At 36.3% G+C, this 20,524-nt stretch overlaps 1 protein-coding gene across 1 annotated transcript in view; it reads right to left on the reverse strand.

Annotated features, from left to right (window-relative positions):
- Positions 1-1,829: 1,829 nt before the first annotated feature.
- Positions 1,830-20,524, reverse strand: part of LOC119250806 (BCL-6 corepressor-like) — an 88,708-nt gene continuing 70,013 nt past the window's right edge. The window contains 5 exon segments of the mRNA XM_037518406.1: positions 1,830-2,745; positions 4,025-4,181; positions 4,388-4,465; positions 6,797-6,942; positions 15,949-16,115. Coding sequence (XP_037374303.1) covers positions 2,463-2,745; positions 4,025-4,181; positions 4,388-4,465; positions 6,797-6,942; positions 15,949-16,115 — 831 coding nt within the window. The 3' untranslated portion in view covers positions 1,830-2,462.

A 20,524-nucleotide genomic window follows, 5' to 3' on the forward strand; every position in this document is an offset into this window, starting at 1 on the left:
ACATATTTTTATAAAAACAGAAAAATCTACACTAAAATTATTATAGATCTTTAAGGGACTGAAACAGTACAACTAATCTCAAAAAAGTATTAAAACTATCCAAAACAGTATGTTTCTGGCAGGAATACAGATCAATGGAACAAAATAAAAAGGCCAAAAACAAATCCTCATATGGTCAAATGATTTCCAACAAAAGTCTCAGTGCTATCACCACCATGGCCTGAATTTAATCTCCACCCGCAGAGCTAACCGACATGGCATAGCAGACCTTTTCAGTCTCACCCACTGCTCCCCATAGTTGTATATTTCAGTAGATCTGCCTGTTCTAAGCCCCACTCTGTCTCTGATGAATCCTCTCAACACTGTACCTCTGGCTTACACCCCAGTTCTTCTATGCAAATATAAATAAATAAAAATCTTTTATAAAAAAGTGGCAAGAGCATTTAATGGAGAAAAGATTAGCATTTAACAAATGGTGCTGGAGAAACTGGATATTCACTGACAGAAGAATAAACCTGGCTCCTTGGCTTACACCTATGCAAAAGTTAACTCAGAATGAACCAAATACCTACATAAAAGAACTAAAACTATAAAATTCTAATTAGAAAAACAGGTCATGAAAATGAATTTAAAGCAAACATTGTAGTTATACCAGCAATATTTTTCAAAGAAATTGAGCAAAAAGTAATGAAATTTGTATAAAAGCATAAAAGCCTCAAACTGAAAAAGCAACACTGAGAAAAAAAGGAAGTATCACCTCACCTAACTTCTTCATACTTTACCAAAAGCCAACACTACTAAAAATAACAATGGTATTGGCAAAAGGCAGATATATGGGTCAATAAAACAGATTAGAAACACACTAGAACCTAAATTGTAGTAAAGCATCCATGAATATAAAATAGGGAGATCACATGTAAATGAAAGAAGTTTGATAACTTAATAGTCCCATTCACAAAAGGTACACTGATTTTTCTGTATCAAATACATCTGTTTCCACTGGGATAAATTTCTAGCAAATTTTATAATAAAATTTAAAAAAAAAAGGGCCTCCCTGGTGGTGCAGGAATTAAAGACAGCGCTAGCAAGCTATTGCCAGCCACTCCAGCTTGAGTTCAAGCCCCGGCCAGCCAGGGAGCTACCCACATGGCACAGAAGACCTCTCTTGACTTGCCTGCTGCTCCCCTCGGCAGTGTATTTCAATAGAGCTGCCTATTCTGCTCCCCACTCTCTCTGGTGAATCCTCGCACCCTCTGCACCTCTGGCTTACACCCCAGTTCTTGTATGCATGAATATAAATCTTAAATAATAAAATTTCAAAAAAGACAGGGTTTATAAAAATATAAATGATAAAATTATCAAAAATTATCCTCAGATTTCTCTAAAATCATATCTATTTTCAAATGGTATTAAATACACTAATTACCACATACTATCTTGGAAAGAAAAAAGAAACCAATTATAACATGGGTTCAATAAGCTAATCACTAAAAGCCAACAACGATTCTTCTTTTATAAGGTACTCAAAATAGTAGAAAAGGAAACAGGGTGGGGGAATGAGCAGTTATTGTGTATCTCATAGTAAAATACCAGGGGGAAATATTCTTTATATATTTGTAAGAACTGAGATTTTAAAACAGTACTCCAGATCATATCTAGAATATATTTCTTCTAAAACGCCCAGTTTTCTTTGGTTTTTATAAAGATTATAAATTGTTTCAGTAAAATATCTTATATTAGGAACATACAGGGCAAAGTTGCTTCAATTTTCTCAATAGTTTAATTGCATTTTCAAAACATTTTTGTAAAACTGTTAAAGGTAAGGCAGTTACTTGAAAGTTTACAAAGCACACTGAAAACAATTCACAAAGTTCAGTTTGTATATACTTCTAAGCAAACTGAATGCAGAGTAATTTTCAATGTTCTACAGAGCTAGAGAAAGAGTTCAAAGACCTCTAGAGACAATGAAATAATTCAATTGAGGCAAGAAAACTAATGTCATCGCTTTTGATATAAAGATCATATAGTTAGTAGTTATGTAGTTGTGGTTTTAATTTGAACTACATCCAATTGCATGAACGTGGCCAACAGCATATATCCTATTAACAAAATTACAAGTGCCTTTCCAAATTTGTTCTCCCAAACACACTGTTAATTCTAATTACCTTACTTCTGGAACTTAACAGTGTCTTACCTAATTCATTTTTTTCCTTAAAGAAAAATGTGTCAAGTTAAAGCATTACTTTTCCCAAGGCAGCTTCTAACATTTAAAAGTAAATCAACACTTCAGCAATTCCATCAAAACTAATTTGAATGACAAAGGAAAGACATAATTCTTTCAACTGAAGTCTCAATGCTACAGAACAGTATTACGTCTTAATTTAGAGAAAGTTGTACTTTCACACGATGCATATGTATACAACATACTGTATTTAGTGGGATAGTAGTGCTCAAAAGTAATCCTACTCCAAGGTTACATCACTGGGATTTAAACGTTCTACAGAGGACCCAAGGAGAGTTTGAAGTTCATTTGTGAATTCAACCAAATCTAACAGCTCCTTGTTTTCAGAATTGAAGGCTTCCAGATCTTTGGAGCATGAAAATAAGAAATTTGCTGAAACCTGCCTGTAGAACTCTGTCTCTGCAATAGTAACAATTTCCACATTCGGAAATTTGCTGCGGAATATAGAGGGTGACATTTTTAATTTTGTAAGCACATCTGAAAGCAAAAACCAGTTTCGTGGCCTGTAAAATAAAAAAGAAAAATGGTTCAAGTTCCTGGCAAAATAAAATATGATGCCAATAACTAGTGACCATCCTATGTAAATAGGATAAATATATACCAGTCGACAGCAGCAATGACAGCCAGTCTTCTACTTCAACCCCATGCCAATTTTCACCAAAACACTGATCAAAGACCATTCTTTCAAAATGAGAGAAAGTTGTTTACTTCTTAAAGGATTAAGTCTAGACTTATTTGGTTTTAAGAGAACATCTACAGAAGACCAGCTGATTTTTTTAGAAAACAGGAGGAACATCTTAACGTAAGGTGAGTTTTCACACTCACCATTCCTTCAGAGTTCACCCTGCTAACTGAAGCCTAATTCCTACCTCTTATTCTAGCCACAACTGGAGTTTTGTAACTAATTCTCATTGTATCCCATTAGTCACTGAGTAAAGCAGTATTCCAATATAAAGATACTTCTTGAAAAAAATCTCTCTCCCCTCCCATAACATAGCATAAATGCAGAAGGCTATCTTTTCTTTTCTTCCATACATCTCTACCCGCACCCCTACTTAAGAAAATTTCTGGTTATAACATGTACATATTTACTGTTTATAGCACTTCAAAGTCCAAGGATGCTATTATTAAGGAGCTTTGTCATATTGCACAGAACATACCTCTTGATATGTATCCCCCAAGAGACTGTCTCAACAATGGAGATATGGCTATATCTAACCAATTATGATATGGAAAGATCCCATGTATCATGAACCAATTAAATTTCCTAACCTTTTTTTGTGTGAATGTTGTGTGTGCAGGACTACGGTGTAAGTGTAGATGGTTAGAAGATTCACCAGAACAGAGTGGGGAGCAGAACAGGTGGATTGATTGATATACTCTGCTAAGGGGGACAGTGTGTGAGACAGGAGAGGTCTGTTGCGCCGTATGTGGGTTAGCTCCATGAGCGAACTCAGGTCATGGTGGTGATAGCTTGATAGCGCTGAGACTTAACCCTTAGGCCACCAGGGAGGCCCAACTTTCCTAATCTTACACACCATATAGTTTGCAAGTGAATCTACAATCCAGGACATTTTCCCAAAGAATATACTCTTTCTGAGAAATTTTAGTGAATGTATGCTGTGTTATGAATCTAATCCCACTGTATATAATTAATATTTTCATTAAGGAGGTTTGTGGACAATTAAATACACCATTCACCCTTACTTCCTTAAAAGGATTTTAGGTACTGTTTCCCCAGAAAGTACAGATATTTTTCAACAGCATGGTATCTATGCTCACCCCTGAGAAACAGACACTTGAACACGATAACATGGCAAGAGAGGGCTATCTGAAAATTCAAATTCAAACATATCCCTGAGAGCCTTATCTTCATTATCCTGGTCCTCTGGTCCTGGAGGATTTGCCAAAATATTATATCCAGCTTTATTTTTTGGTTCTAATGCAGAGAAGAGAAAAGAGAAAGGTGATAGCAAGCTCTATGGATATTTCAGTTATCATTAATTAAATGACTTAAGTAAAAAGAAATTTTCTAATAATACTGCTTATATTACTCAACCATCCACCTTTATTTTACCCACAACTCCAAGAAGGACTCTGCAAATCATCTGCTTCCAGTAAACCAAAAGGAACAACATTGCTTACCACACACAGAGCTTCCATAGAATTCCCAAGAACCATTAAACTCATCATCACTGTGACCCTGAAGGTCATTTAAATAATCTGGAGAAGGGGGGAAAAAAGGATGAAAAAAACCTTAAAACTAATAAATGGGTTCATCTAAATGGTAGTATACATAATTAAGATACTAAAATCAGTTGAATTTCTACCCGCTAATAATACAGTATTGAAATAAAAGATCTTAGTATACTATCATCAAAAAAGTTACTGTGATACAATCTCACTGGCATTAAGTGTAGACTTAACCAAGGAAGGAAAACACTTGTATACCTCAAACTAGATTTAAAATGTAAAATAAGCAAGAGAAAGTTTCAGGAAGTGGCATTGCACAGTGATTTCTTGGAATCACAATAATTTGTTGGAATAATACCAAAAGCATAATAAGCAAAAGTAAAGGCAGATAAGCTGAACTATATCAAACTTACAAAAGCATTAGCAGAAACAAAAGTGAAAAGGTAGCTCGCAGGCCGTGAGAAAACATATATCTGGTAAGGTGTTAATAGGCAGGTGTATAAGGAACTTCAACAATTTAACAACAAAACAACCCAATTAAAAAATGAGCAAAGGATTTGAATTGAGAATTCTCTAATGAAGATAAATGAATAAGCATATTATCCATATGAAGATAATCAAGGTTGTAAATAATCCATCCTATGTAATAAAGGATCTCAGGTATCTGCACACCCACAATCATAAATCACAACAATAAAGAGGTAGAAATAAGCCAAATGTCTGTTGACAGATGAATGGATAACAAAATATGGTAAATACCATAGAGTGAAATATACAGTTTTTAAAAATTTTGTGACATGTTACAAGAAGGATGAAACTTTCAAACATTATGGTCAGTAAAATCAGGTGGGCACAAAAGCTCATATACCTAGATTCCACTTAAAATAAGTTAGGTAGTTAAAATGACAGAAATATAAAAACAGAATGTTGGTTGCCATGGGCTAATGGAAAGGAGGAGTTAATATTTAACAAGCATAAATAATGAGTTGTGCAAAGGAACAGTTCAGATATCTTTTGCACAACAATTTAACACTAGTGGACAGTACACTTATAAATATTTAAGATGGAGATCTTAATGTTCTGTATTTAAACCACAATTATAATTTAAATTAAAAAAATAAAACCATTTATTATACTTATTATCCATTTATCTTCATTAGAGATAAGACAAAATGCTAACAGAAAGTATTTTCATTTAAATTTATAATAGGTTAGCATGTACTTCCGGGACACCCTCCTCAATTTTCAAGCACCTGTTAAAATGACTAAAACCTATATATCTGTCTTCCAAAGCACAGGCAGCAAACAACCTATATTATACCATCAACAAAACCATATCCCATCAATCTGTGGCTAAGAATGTTTCAGTCATTATATTAAAAAATAAGAATAATTTCATCTATACATCTCTTCTTTGACAAAGATGTTTGTTACAGTTTAAGTCTAATATAAAAAAATGTTAACAAGTGAGTCGGCAGCAAATTTGGCAAGTACATAACATGAAAATATAAATGTATATACTAACACAAACAATTTAGCTCTAGGTTTTTACATTCATGAAAATCTTAAAGTTTTGCTTTGGAGAGATTGCAAAACTCAGGACTTACACATTCACATTCAAATTTTTTTTTTTTTACTTTTCTGATACTTAAATTTTTAATTTTTGTCTATTTTTTGCACCATTGTTCATTTTTAAACAATATTTGCTTCTCCCACCCCCTCAGGTGTAGTCCCCATAGAATTTCTTTCCCCAAAGCACCCGTGCACCATCACCACAGCCCCCTGTGCTCCTCCCTCCTTCCCTCTGATCCCTCTCCCTCCTCCTCCCCTGCAGGATGTCTCTGGTTTATGATTGTCCATTTTTGCTTTGTTGTGTTTTGTACTGTTATTATTTTTTACACTGATGTCTTATTTGGTTCCCCTATGTTCCTGCTAGAAGTGAAACCATCTGATATTTTTATTTTTCTTCTGGCTTATTTCACTATGCTTAATTTCTTCTAGCTCCATTCAAGTCTTGTCTCACTTTTCTTGCTGGCAAAATACAGAACCACATAAGTAATTTCCTGAACACAAGATTGTCTTCCATTTCACCAATATGCAAAAGTATGAACCATATTTTAAGTTAAAAAAGCATTTGTAGAATATGTGACCATCTTTTCAAAGCATTAATGCAAAATAGACAAAATAAATGTAGAATCAATGAATAATCACAGTAAAATCAGTTAAAATGTGTTACACCACACAAAAGTTCACTATACTTTTATCCTGAAATATGAAGTTTTAAATTTCCAGATAACAGAATCCAAGCTAATTACTATTTTCTTAAAAAAATAACATTTCTCAAGCTTCATTGTGACCCACCTGACAAAAACATGTCCATAGCTTTGCTTTGACTCATTTTCATGATGCTTCTCCCTGCGTATGTAGTCAAAGTGGGGTCAGCACCATACGAAAGAAGCAAGCGGACAATTTCCAAGTGATCATTCTCGACAGCATCATGGAGAGGTCTTGGAAAAGAGGTGCAATGGGATTAAATCTGTGTACATATGCATATTTCTGGAGTTGTTGCCTTCAACAACAAGCAGTAAAGGATCTCTGAGTGTGCCACACATGCTAGCCCTCATAAGCTAAGCATTAAGCATGTCACCAAGAGAGTATATGCTCTTGGTCCATTCTCCAAATATGGAAACTGAGTCATGGAGTCCAGCCCATGATCAAATGGTAACTCACTGTTAGTTCTCCATTGATCATTTATAGGATGTATAAAGTGACAGTTTCAGGACTGTCAAACGCAAATCCATTCTAATTCAAAGCAAAACCAAAAACTTTTTCAATAACCAACTATATAAAATTAACTCACAAAGGGGATAAAATACCCTGTCACTATAAAAGTCAATGCAAAAAGCAAATTGTAATACTGCTTTGTGTTTGGTTCATTTTTTTTTTTTTTTTACAATGCCTAGGCCATTTTTAAAAGAATGTAGGAAAGAGTACACAACCTTCCATGAGACCTTGCTAGAGCCGGCCAGACCCGCCAAGACATCCAAACTTTCACAAGACAGTGCCTAGTGCCCAGTCAGACTGGCAGAGACCTCGTGACTCCCACAAAGACCTCATGACCTCTCTCTGTCAGTGCCTGCCTGGACCTATGGAGGCCTTCTGGTTGTTACAAGAACATCTGCAGCATGAGCACTTACTAACTGGACTCTGGACCCACATTTGGAAGTAAGGAGAGTAGCAACTGTCCTCACATCACCTCATAAGACCCCATCAGTTCTCACCCAAATATACAGGTGAGTTCACCACTGTGCGGCGTGCCCAGATATGTTCTGAGGAAGACCCCACCTACTGTATCTACCACCAGGTAAATGCACAGGCTGATAGGAAAGTAAGACCCATGCACAACAGAAGTCCCACATACCCAAGAGCAAGCATTTGGAGAAAGAAAAATAAATGGCCAAGCGAGTCCTCACTGTAACAATACAATACAGAGAGAAAACCAGTATCCAGAATCCAATGACACAAACATGAAAGAGCTTTGCTTCTTATCAAAGAATTAAAAATTTCCACAATTAAGTAAATCAAAGAATTATGAAACTACAATAAGAACTCAGAAAAACAGATTAGAGATATATGGGAAAACTCAGAAAATAAAAAGGAAGCTATGAGAAACACAAGCAAAGAACAAAAGATCAAGACTGAATACCCAAACAAGAAATTAATGGAATTGCTGGATATAAATGGATCAATGTAAGAGGTAAAATATATGAAAAAATTTGTGAATATAGAATAGATCAGATGGAACAACAAATTGCTAATCCTGAAGATGCACATGTGAAAAGACAGAAAAAAAGAGATAGCAAGAAAAAAAGAATGAAGAAGCATTTCAAAAATTATCTGACATCATAAGGGAAGAAAATAAAAGAATCACTGGATGCCAGAACGCAAAGAGTGACAAGGGAACTGGAAAACAATTTAAGGAAATTATCAAAGGAATCTCCCCCCAAATCTGAAGGAAATCAAAACAGGTAGCTAAGAGGATACCAACCTCCCTAATAGGAAAAATACAAGACACAAAGTTTCTAAAAACACAAGACAAAGAGAAAACAATGAAAATAATGGGTGGTATAAAACAGATAACCTGTAAAGGAAAACTGACCAGTCTGACATCAGACTTCTCTGAATAAACACGGTGGACACATTAATGGAGCAACACAATCCAAAAACTCCAAGACATAAAAATATCAGCCAAGAATATTTTATCCAGCAAAGTTACCTTTCCTTTTTTTCTCCAAAAGAAAGGAACTTCTCAAACAAAATCTTCAGGAATTTGCTATTACTAAACCTCCACTCCAAGAAATAAACTAAAGAAGTCTTAAAATCTAAAGCAACAGAGACCAGGCATGCAGGAGATTGCGTCTCCCCATCGCCATTTTAAAACAGGGAACTTTCTTAAATAAAGACTGTTTGAAACCAGCAGAAGGCTCCTGGAGGAACCAGAGGGGAGCTGGGAAGTTCTCCCACACCAGGCCCCTTCTGGTCAGCCGTCCACGCCCACGGGGAGTAGGCACCCAAGGCCGGTGCAGACCAGGCATGCAGGAGAGTGCCTGTCTGCCTCACCATTTTAGAACAGGGACCTTTCTTCAATAAAGACTGCTTGAAATTGGCAGGAGGCTCCCTGTGGAGCCAGAGGGAGAAGGTTCCCTGTGCAGTCAGAAGTAAGCTGAAGGCCCCCACAAACCTGGTCCCTGATGGCAGGAAATCAGAGCCCAGAGGGGAATCAAGCTGCCCCACCTCCAGGGAAGTCTGTTGGGACTTCAAGACACAACTTTGTAATTAAACACAAAAGGAGGAAATATTCTGTGACAGTGATCATTAACATACTCAAAGTACCACTGCCTCACTAAACTTCTGGCATAAGAGTATTTGACTCATTTAGACTGTCAGTTTCCAAAACCCCCAAAACAGCAAACCAAAAGTATGCCTGGCCAGTACCACTGGCACAGTGTCCCGACACACAGTGTCCCAACGCATATGGCAAATTAGAAGACAGGAAGCAAGGAAAAGAAAAACTACATGCAATGTAGCAACTCCACAGGAAAAAGACACACCATAAAAAGAAAACTACCCACCAGCTTGTAACAACAGCGACTTGGAAGAACTTCTGAGCCATCCAGAAAAAGAATTTAAAATTGCCGTAATGAAAAAACTGACAAAGTCATTAAGGAAAACAACACTCAGAAGAATGAATTTGAGTCTCTAAAGAGGGAAATGAAGGAAATACAGAGATCAAAGGATTAACAGAAGAGCTAAAGAATGCTGGGAAAAGTAGTGATAACAGAATAGAGGAAATTGAAGAATGAATAAGCACTCTCGAAGACGCAGAAATAAAAAGAACCAAAACAGAAATGGAAAAAGAAGTATGAATGAAAAGACTGAAGAAAGACTTTGGGAACTATCGGACTCCATGAGGAAAGGAAATATGAGAGTTATAGGAATCCCAGAAAGAGAGGAGAGAGACATAAAACAGAGAAAATACTCAAGGAAATAATTGAAGAGAACTTCCCAAACATGAAGAACGAGCTGAAAATAGACATACAAGAAGCAAGAAGAACACCAAACTTCCATGATGAAAGGAAAAATACAGCAAGACACATAATAGTAAAGCTCCCAAGAATCCCAGACAAGGAAAAAATAATGAGGCTGACAAGAGAGAAGAAACAGATAACATACAAAGGAAAACCAATCAGACTGACATCGGACTTCTCCAAAGAAACACTACAGGCAAGGAGAGTGTGGAGGGACATAGTCAACAGACTCCAAGACAACGAATGCCAACCAAGAATATTCTATCCGCAGAGCTTTCCTTCCTCTATGAAGAAAGAATAAGGACCCTCCCAGACAAACAGAAACTCTGGAATTTCAGTACAACTAAACCCCCACTCCAAAAACTACTACAAGGAGTCCTAAAGCCAGAACCTCAGAAGGACAAAGAACAGGGGAAGAAGGCAAAAAAAAAAGTTATTGAAAGAATAAATAAATGAAATCAAAGAAAAGACAAACACAATGGCAAATAGAGATGCTAACATATCAATATTAACTCTAAAAGTAAATGGACTAAATTCTTCAATAAAAAGAAACAGAGTTGCAGGCTGCATTAAGAAACAAAACCCAACCTTTGCTATCTCCAGGAAACACATTTAATTACAAAAGATAAAAATAGACTCAAAGTTAAAGGATGGAAAACAATCCTAAAAGCAAATGGACCAAAAGAGAAAGCAGGAACAGCTATACTTATATCAGATAAAACAGATTTCAAACTCATAAACATAAAAAGAGATCCCAACAGTCACTACATTATGATCAAGGGGACAATACTTCAAGAAGAAATAACACTCATTAACATATACTTACCAAATAAGGAGCACCAACATATATCAGACAACTACTGTCATCTTTGAAGACAGACATCAGAGAAAACACGAATGTAGTAGGAGATAGGAGACTACAACACACCACTATCAACAATGGATAGATCAATGAGACAAAAAATAAGTAAAGACACTAAAGCTCTAAATAAGCATCTAGAGTGCTTGGGCTTAACAGACATCTATAGAACACTAAACCCAAACAAATCTGAGTTCACATTTTTCTCAAGCACACATGGATCATTCTCCAAGATCGATCATACACAAGACAAACATTAACAGATACACCAAGATGGAAATTATACCAACAACCTTCTCTGACCATGAAGGCATCAAACTAGAAATAAACCATAAAAAGAAGGGAAGGAACTCTCCTACCTCATGGAGATTAAAAACCACACTACTGGAAGACCACTGGACTAATGAGGAGATCAAAGAAGAAATTAAAAAATTCTTTGAGTTAAATGACAAGGAGGACACCAATATCCTAAATGTATGGGATGCAGCAAAAGCAGTAATAAGAGGAAAATATATAGCAATAGAAGCTCACATCAAGAAACAAGAAAGAACTCAAAGAAACAACCTAAACTCGAAGCTCAGAGATCTAGAAAAAGAACAACAAAAAAACCACCCAAAACCAATAGAAGAAAATAAATAATAAAAACCAAAGCAGAAATAAATGAAATTGAAACTAAAAAAACAATCCAAAAGATCAATGAAACCAAAAGCTGCTTCTTTGAAAAAATAAATAAAACAGAGAAACCCCTAGCCAGGAAAAACGGGAGAAGCGCAAATACACAGGATCACAAATGAAAGAGCAGAAATCACAACAGACACAGCAGAAATCAAAAGAATAATCAGAAACTACTGTGAACAGTTATATGAAAATAAGTTCAACATCTAGAAGAGATAGACAAATTCCTACAACTCTACAATCACCCAAAGCTAGATAAAGAAGAAACAGAACACCTAAACAGACCAATTACAAGCAGCGGAATTGAAATGGTAATCAAAAACCTCCCCAAAAACAAAAGCCCAGGACCTGATGGATTTACAAATGAATTCTACCAAACGTTCATAAACGAATTAGTGCCTATCCTTCACAAACTCTTCAAAAAATTGAGAAGGAAGGGATAATACAAAACTCGTTCTATGAAGCCAACATTACACTAATATCAAAACCGAACAAGAACAACACAAAAAAAAAAACCTACAGGCCAATCTCGCTAATGAACACTGATGCAAAAATCCTCAATAAAATTTTAGCTATCAGAATCCAACAATGTATGCATAAGATAATTCACCACGACCAAGTAGGATTCATTCCAGGGACACAAGGATGGTTCAACATCCGAAAATCAATCAATGTTATCCAACACATCAACAAAAAGAAATATAAAAACCATATGATAATATCAGTAGATGCTGAGAAAGCTTTCGACAAAGTGCAACACCCATTCATAATAAAAGCCCTGGAAATTCTTGGCATACAAGGAACATACCTCAACATTATAAGGCCATATATGACAAGACAACAGCCAGTATCATTCTCAATGGTGAAAAGCTGAAAACATTTCCATTAAGATCTGGAACAAGACAAGGATGTCTTGTTTTCAATATAATACTGGAAGTCCTAGCCAGAGCAATAAGACAAGAGAAAGACATATAAGGAATCAAAATAGGAAAAAAAGAAGTTAAACTATCACTATTTGCAGATGATATGATAATTAACACAGTGAACCCCAATATTCCACAGAGAAACTAATTTAACTAATCAATCAGTTCAATAAAGTGGCAGGATACAAAATGAACATGCAAAAATCAGTAGTCTTCCTATACACAAACAATAAATTTGAAGAAGAAATAAAAAAAAATCCCTTTTATTATCAAAACAAAAAAATCAAATACTTGGGAATAAATCTAACAAAAGAGGTAAAGGACCTGTACAAAGAAAACTATAAAATGTTGTTAAAAGAAATAGAAGACACAAAGAAATGGAAAGACATCCTCTGCTCATGGATTGGAAGAATTAACATCATCAAAATGGCCATCCTACCAAAAGCAATATACAGATTCAATGCTATTCCAATAAAAATTTCAATGACATTCTTCAAAGAAATAGAAAAATTATTGATGAAATTCATATGGAATCACCAAAAGCCCCAAAAAGCCAAAGCTCTCCTGAAAAAAAAAAGAAGGGAATGGAGGCAGCACACGCCCAGACTTCAAAATATACTACAAACCCATAATCATCAAAACTGCATGGTATTGGAACAAGAACAGACACACAGACCAATGGAATCAAATAGAAAATCCAGAAATAAACCCACAGATTTATGGTCAACTAATCTTTGACAAAGGAACAAAGAATATGCACTGGAGCAAAGAAAGTTTGTTCAATAAATGGTGCTGGGAAAACTGGGTCGCTACATGCAAAAGAATGAAGCTTGACTACTACCTCACCATGCACAAAAACCAACTGAAAATGGATTAAAGAACTAGAAATAAGACCTGAAACCATAAAATACATAGAAGGAAATATAGGGGAAACACTACATGCTATTCACATCAAAGACATCTTTACAGACACATCACCCAAAGCAGTGATAGTGAAGGCAAAGATAAACAGCTGGGACTACATCAAATTAAAGAGCTTCTGCACAGCAAAAGAGACAATAACAAAAACAAAGAGAAACCCCACCAACTGGGAGAATATTTTTGCATACAACACTAATGATAAAGGACTGATCACAAAAATCTACAAAGAGCTGATGAGACTCAACAACAACAAAGAACATAATCCTGTCAGAAAATGGGCAGAAGAGCTGAAAAGAAACTTCTCTGAAGAAGAAATGCAAATGGCCAACAGGTATATGAAAAAATGTTCAACATCACTGTAATCAGGGAAATGCAAATCAAAACTACCATGAGATACCATCTTACACCAGTGAGAATGGCACATATTAAAAAACCTTTCAACAACAAATGTTGGTGAGGTTGTGGAGAAAAAGGAACTCTCCTGCACTGTTGGTGGGAGTGCAAACTGGTCCAACCACTATGGAGAGCTGTGTGGAGATTTCTTGAACTATTAAACATAGAGCTTCCATATGATCCAGCAATTCCACTCCTAGGTATTTACCCGAATGACACAGAAACAGTAATTCCAAAGGGCACCTGCATCCCTATGTTTATAGCAGCATTATTTGCAATAGCTAAGCTTTGGAAACAACCCAAATGCCCAAAAATAGATGACTGGATCAAGAAGATGTGGTATATATACACAATGGAGTATTACTCAGCAATCAAAAAAGATAAACACATGCAGCTTGCAGCAACATGGATGGAGCTAGAAGGGATCATACTAAGCGAAATAGTAAGAAAGAAAAAGAAAAATACCGGAATTTCACTCATAGCAGGAATTTAGAAAACATAAATAAGAAACCAGGAAAAAGACTAATCAATGCAAAGTAATAATCAAAAATGAACAAACAACTATAAAACAGAGACACACTATGTGTTGTGGGGGGGGTTATGGAGGGGCGGGGAGAGAAAGAACTAGAGTCAAAATAAGGCGGCGTGTGTAATTTATGAGGAATATAACCAAAAAAATGCATACATTGTACAATGATGAAAAATGATATAAGAATTATATAAAATAAAATATTAAAAAAAATCTAAAGCAACAGATCAATGAACTAGACGAACTGAACAAGCTAGTGAACAGAACCACAAACTGATGAACAAAACGGCAATGACAAAAGTCCTGTGTATTAAAAATCACCCTAAATGGAAATGGAGTAAATGCACCAATAAAAAGACGTCGATTAGCAGGCTGGCTTAGAAAAGGGAATTCAATTCTGCTGTCTCCAGGAAACACAGAGTTAGAAAAGTTAAGGGTAGAAAACAATTCTACAAATAAATGCCCCCCCCAAAGAAGGTAGAGACAGCCATATTTATATCAGATAAAATGGATTTCAAGTTAAAAATTGGGACAAGAGACATGGATGGACACTATATTATATTCCAGGGAACAATAAAGCAGGAAGACAAAATATTCAGCAATATATATTCACCAAATGAAGGTGCACCAAATACAATAGACAATTATTATCATGTATTGGAGAAAATAAATGTGGTTGGAGATTTCAACGCCCCACTCTCATAAAGGGACAGGTGAATGAGACAGAAAACAAGGATATGGTCACCCTAAACAAAGATTTAGACTACATGGGTCTAATAGACATTTACAGTTTACTTCCTCCACAAAAGCAGATATATTTTTCTTAAGTGCACAATGATCATTCTCCAGGACTGACAGCACACTGGGTCACAAACAAATATCCATAAATTCGAAGACAGAAATCATACCAAGTATCTTCTCTGACTAGAAATCAACTACAAAAGGAAAACAAGGGGATACTTTATTACACTGAAACTGAATAATATATTACTGAGCAACCACTGGCTTAATGAGGAAATCAAAAGATAATAAAAACTACCTTGAAGTAAATGATAACAAGGACATCATCTTTCAGAATGTGTGCAACAAAAGCAGTTCCAAGAGGGAAATAATAGTTATGGTAATGAAAGTTGAAACAATACCTTTGTCTGTACCGCTATGATCAGAAACATCAATACATGGACAAGACTATTTCTGCCCATTCTGTTTTCCAAAAGGTGTTTGTAAAATGTGTACTATAGGTCTAGTTAGTCAGAGGACACATAGGTTTAATTAGTCAGAGAACACTTCTACACAACATGCTAAGAGTTAAAATTTTGACCAAAATTAACCATAATTAACTATTAATTATTACCCTGAAAGTTACAGTAGATACCAGCAAAGTTACAAAGCAGTAACACTGGAGATTCTGACATTGTATCCTAAGTGGGGACACAAATTCATAGTGTTTCAACTCTACCATCTTCCCTCTCATGTTGCAACTTCTAAAGTTTTATCTACTTTGCCATCTGGAATGATTCAATGCCAGAGAATTTTACTACATATATGTTCATCTATCTTTCCTGACAGTGTATCCTACATAACTGGGAACTATTACCTGAGGCTCACCAAGACAGGTCACTAACCTGGTTCCATCCTGGGCACTGCAGTTGACATCAGCACCATATTCAAGAAGGTGTTGAACAATGCAGAGCCATCCTCCAGCACAAGCTTCATGCAGGGCACAGTAACCTGCATTGTCTTGATGATTCACATCACAAAGCTTGTTTTCAAGGGAAACTAAGACTAATTCCTGAGCAGAAGAGAAAGAGAAAAACCATCAGAACACTACATAATGAATATTCTAAGGATGATGACTGCTTAGGTTGTTAGTGCTCACTTTAAAATGCATATATCATCCTCAGGCCTTAGAGCCACTGAAGCATAGACAAGCAACATGTCTTATTTCCCCCCCACCATGTGTCTATGTAAACAGTTTACATTATAGTCAGTCACTGTGACTATTTTTAGTACTTATCAATGCAAAGGTGTTTGGGTAAAGAGTAAACTTCCATGTAAAGTTTGGAGCACTCTTAGTAATAAATGTAGCAATACTGACATGAATTTAACATACTCAGGGCATTCATTAAAGATCTTACTAATAGGAAAGGGAAAGAAGAATGATAGATGTTTAGGAAATCTATACTTTGGCTACATTCTATGAATCAAAAGCCCCTAAAAATAGTCAATTAAAAAATTTAGACCTGTAGATAGAAAAAGAGGAAATACATAGACACATGTATACCTATTCTGTAGTACACAAAGGAGTAATTTATTCAGTTTTATTAATCTTGGTTAAAAATGTTTAACATAGAATTTGCCACGAGAAAGCAAGTTACAATATTTTCTTACAAGTCATGCCCAGCAGAGAGTTGTAACATTTTGACACTAGGGGAAGTAATTAGACAGAGCTTGCAGAGACCTAGTTTATGGTAAGGGGGAACAGTTAGATGGATTCAGAGAAAGTCAATCTATGGACAACTGGTAAATAACCTAATCCTTTAAATCTAAAACACAGGTTTCACAATGGAAGGAGGAGACAGAAAAGATGACATTAGCAGTGGTTCCTGCTATAATCACAGGATGATAATCTTAAATAATTCACAGTATAATTGGACCGAGAGGATCCTGTGACTTGAAACAAACATGGAGTACTTTCTGGACATCTGCAGTCACTAATAGTGACAGAAGAAATAATGTGGAAATTCAACTCTACACAATAAAAGCAGGGTGAATAGAGACACCCAGAGACTAGTCAGAGCCTACCATGCAAATCTTGAATCTGTGTTCCTTGTTTTCACAAGTGGATCTGATAAGTTTGAAACAGCATGTCCTAAACTGAGAGTAGCTATGAGTGGAGTGAGTAGTCAGTCTATAGAAACGTGAACATGAAAACCCGAAAGACAAAAAGAAAATCGCATGATTAGATCCACAGATGAAGAGAAAGTTTTTGATAAGATTCAGTATCTGTGCCTACCTGGTAGCCTAGGGTTAAGTCTCAGAGCCACCACTATGATGGCCTGAGTTTGATCCCTGGCCAGGGACCTGACCCACAGGGTACAGCAGACCTCTCCTTTCTTGCCCACTGCTCCCCTCCTCTGCAGTTTATTTCAGTAGAGCCATCTGTTCTGCTCTCCACTCCATCTCTGGTGAATCCTCTCATTCCCACCCATCTCTGGCCTGTACCCCAGTTCTTCTACACAATATAAAATAAATGAAAACTCTTATAATAAATGAATGAAAATATAATTCCACTTAAAAAAAAGATTCAATATCCACTTGTGATTTTTTTAAAAAAAGGTTCAAAAAATGGGGACTGATGAAACATCTCAACATAACAAAAGCAATATATGATAACTCACACGTAATTGTTCTCAGTGGTGAAAAACTAAAAGCTTTTCCACTAATATCTGCTACAGGACAGGAATATCCTCAATAAGCACTACTATTCAACACAGTAGACATAGACATTCCAGCTAGAGCAATTAGGCAAAAGAAAAAAAAAGATAAAAGGAATTTAAACCAGAAAGGAATTAAACTATCATTATTTGAATATAACATGATAATGCACATAAGAAACAAAAACCAATAAAAAACTAATTAGAACATTAAATCAGTTCAGGAAAATGGCAGGATACAAAATTTATATACACTCAATTGTCTTCCTATGTGCAAACAAGCTAGACATGGAAGAAAACCTAAGAGTAAACTTAAAAGAGATGAAGGACACACACAATGAAAACTATAAGATACTGCTTAAAAAAAAGAAACAGAGGACGCACAAAAAAGAGATTCCCCGTTCACAGAATGGAGGAATTAATGATGTCAAAATGGTCTTCCTACTCAAAGCAATTCATAGATTCAATGCAATCTCTATCAAAGGTTCAATGACATTTTTCAAAGATACAGAAACTGACACAGAAAAACAAGACACCCTGGGGATAGACAAAGAAATCCTAACCAAGAAAAGAAGAGAAATGAAATGGAACTGAGAGCCCATTAAAAAAATATACACTTAAGTGTGTATTTATTTGAGTTCCTTTTCTGACTTTATTTCTGTTCCTTCTCTTCTCAATAAGCTTTTTTTCTTTCTCTAAAAAAATGCACACTTACATGGACAATTTACAATACAGGAACAAAAGAATATACACTGGAGAAAAGTATAAGGTCCAGGCTGGGGCAGAGATGGGGGCGCGCAGTTGGAGCTTCTAACACTGCCACCTGCATCCTGGGAGCCTGCTCTGCCCTATTTTCATGGGCAGCCCTTAAAGAACAACCAGTTCTGAGAGAGAAAAAAAACTTGGAAAAACAACCTCAACTCTGCATTCTTCACCTCCCTCCAAGGCTAGACCCGGCCCTAAAAAAGCTTGCCCATATCGCTCAATAGGCCTGACTTCTCCAACTCCCACGGGGGTGGGTGAACCTCACCCCTGAGCACAATAAATTTCCTGTCTGTGAGAAACTTAGCCTGGCTCTCCTTTTCTTTACCACGCCAATCCTTTCAAAAAGAAAGGCTCTGGAATAAATGTGTTGGGAAAACTGTACTGCCACTCACAAAACAATGAAGTAAGACCATTTTCCCATACCACATAAATTTTTATTTTTTATTTTAATTTTTTTTTTTAAAGATTTATTTTTTTTTTATTTATACAAGCACTGGGTACAGTCAGAAGCGCGGGAGGGTGAGAGAATTCACCAGAGCCAGAGCGGGGAGCAGAGCAAGCAGAAGGACCGAAGTACACTGCTGAGGGGAGCAGCGGGCGGCAGGAGAGGTCTGCGCGCCATGTGGGACCCTCCTCCGGTGGCCGGGGAGCAGCCGGGGATCGAACCGGCGCTGCAGAGGCTGCGGGCAGCTTCAACCCAGCGTTCAACTGCTGCGCCACTGGGGAGGCCCAGCCACATAAATTTTTAAAAAAAGATTTGTGCTCACAAGAACTGGGGTACAGGACAGAGGTGTTGGAGGGGGTCAGTGACAGGATTAACCAGAGACAGAGTGGGGAACAGAACAGGCAGACTGACAGAAATACACTGCTGAGGGGAGCAGCGGGTGAGTCAGGAGAGATCTGCGGTGCCTTGTGGGTTGCTCTCTTGCCAAGGATCCAACTGGTGCTACAGTAACTGCTGATAGTTTCATAGGTTGTGTCTTAACCCCTTGAGCCATTCACAGGAGGCCCCATTCACATTCACATTCAGGGAGCCATTCACATTCAGGGAAGCCCCATTCACAGAAATTAACTTAAAATGGATGAAAGATTTGGATATAACACTAAAAAATAATTAATTGCTTAAAGAAAACAGTCAAACAGGCTACATCATAGACCTCAGAGATAATTTGGAAGATTCATCTCTAGCAGCAAAGAGAATAAAACAGAATACAAACAGGACAACAAATTGAAAAGCTTCTGCATCTCAAAAAGAAAAGGACATCCTACTAAATGGGAGAAAATATTTGCAAAATATAAATCTCATAAGGACTGCTGATATCAAAAATCTACAAACAATTCAATCAAAAAAAGGTAAGGAGAACTAAATAGGCTTTTCTCTAAAGAATACATGCAGATGGCTAACAGGCACATTGAAAATGTTCAACATTACTTATCAGAGAAGTGCAAATCAAACAAGAATTAGATACCATGTCACATCTGTGAGAATGGCCCATATTAAAAAAGAAAACAGTAAAAAATCTGTGAGAGTATGAAGAAAAATGAACCCTCTTATACTGTATGTAAGACTATAGATTGGATCAGTCCCAAAAAGTATGGAGTACGTTCTCACTAGCTAGACTCTGGATGGCTATAAATTAATGAGTTGTATGTTTCAGTCACAAGACCCTATCATCCTGACTCTGCATGAAGTTTGAGCACCACCAACTGTTATTCTCAAATCAGTTTACTAGGATTCCAGTGGCCCATCAGGTGTCCTATCACCTTAAGATTTATCTGCAATTCCAGTTAAGTCAACTGTCATTCACTTTTCAAAGGTTTAAACTGTCACGTATGACCAAACCATTACCTAACATTTAAAATTCTACCTGAAATATCCCAGAAAGAAGCATGAAATCTTGTTATGAAAAATGGTGATAATTTACATGAGAAATACAATTTATGTACTATTTAATAATATCAAAATACTATAAATGAAATTCCAACTATCCAATCAGGA

This window comes from Talpa occidentalis, unplaced genomic scaffold, assembly GCF_014898055.3.
Source record: "Talpa occidentalis isolate TD23 unplaced genomic scaffold, MPIMG_talOcc4v2.1 talOcc4.18, whole genome shotgun sequence".
In the NCBI taxonomy this organism is placed as follows: Eukaryota; Metazoa; Chordata; class Mammalia; order Eulipotyphla; family Talpidae; genus Talpa; species Talpa occidentalis.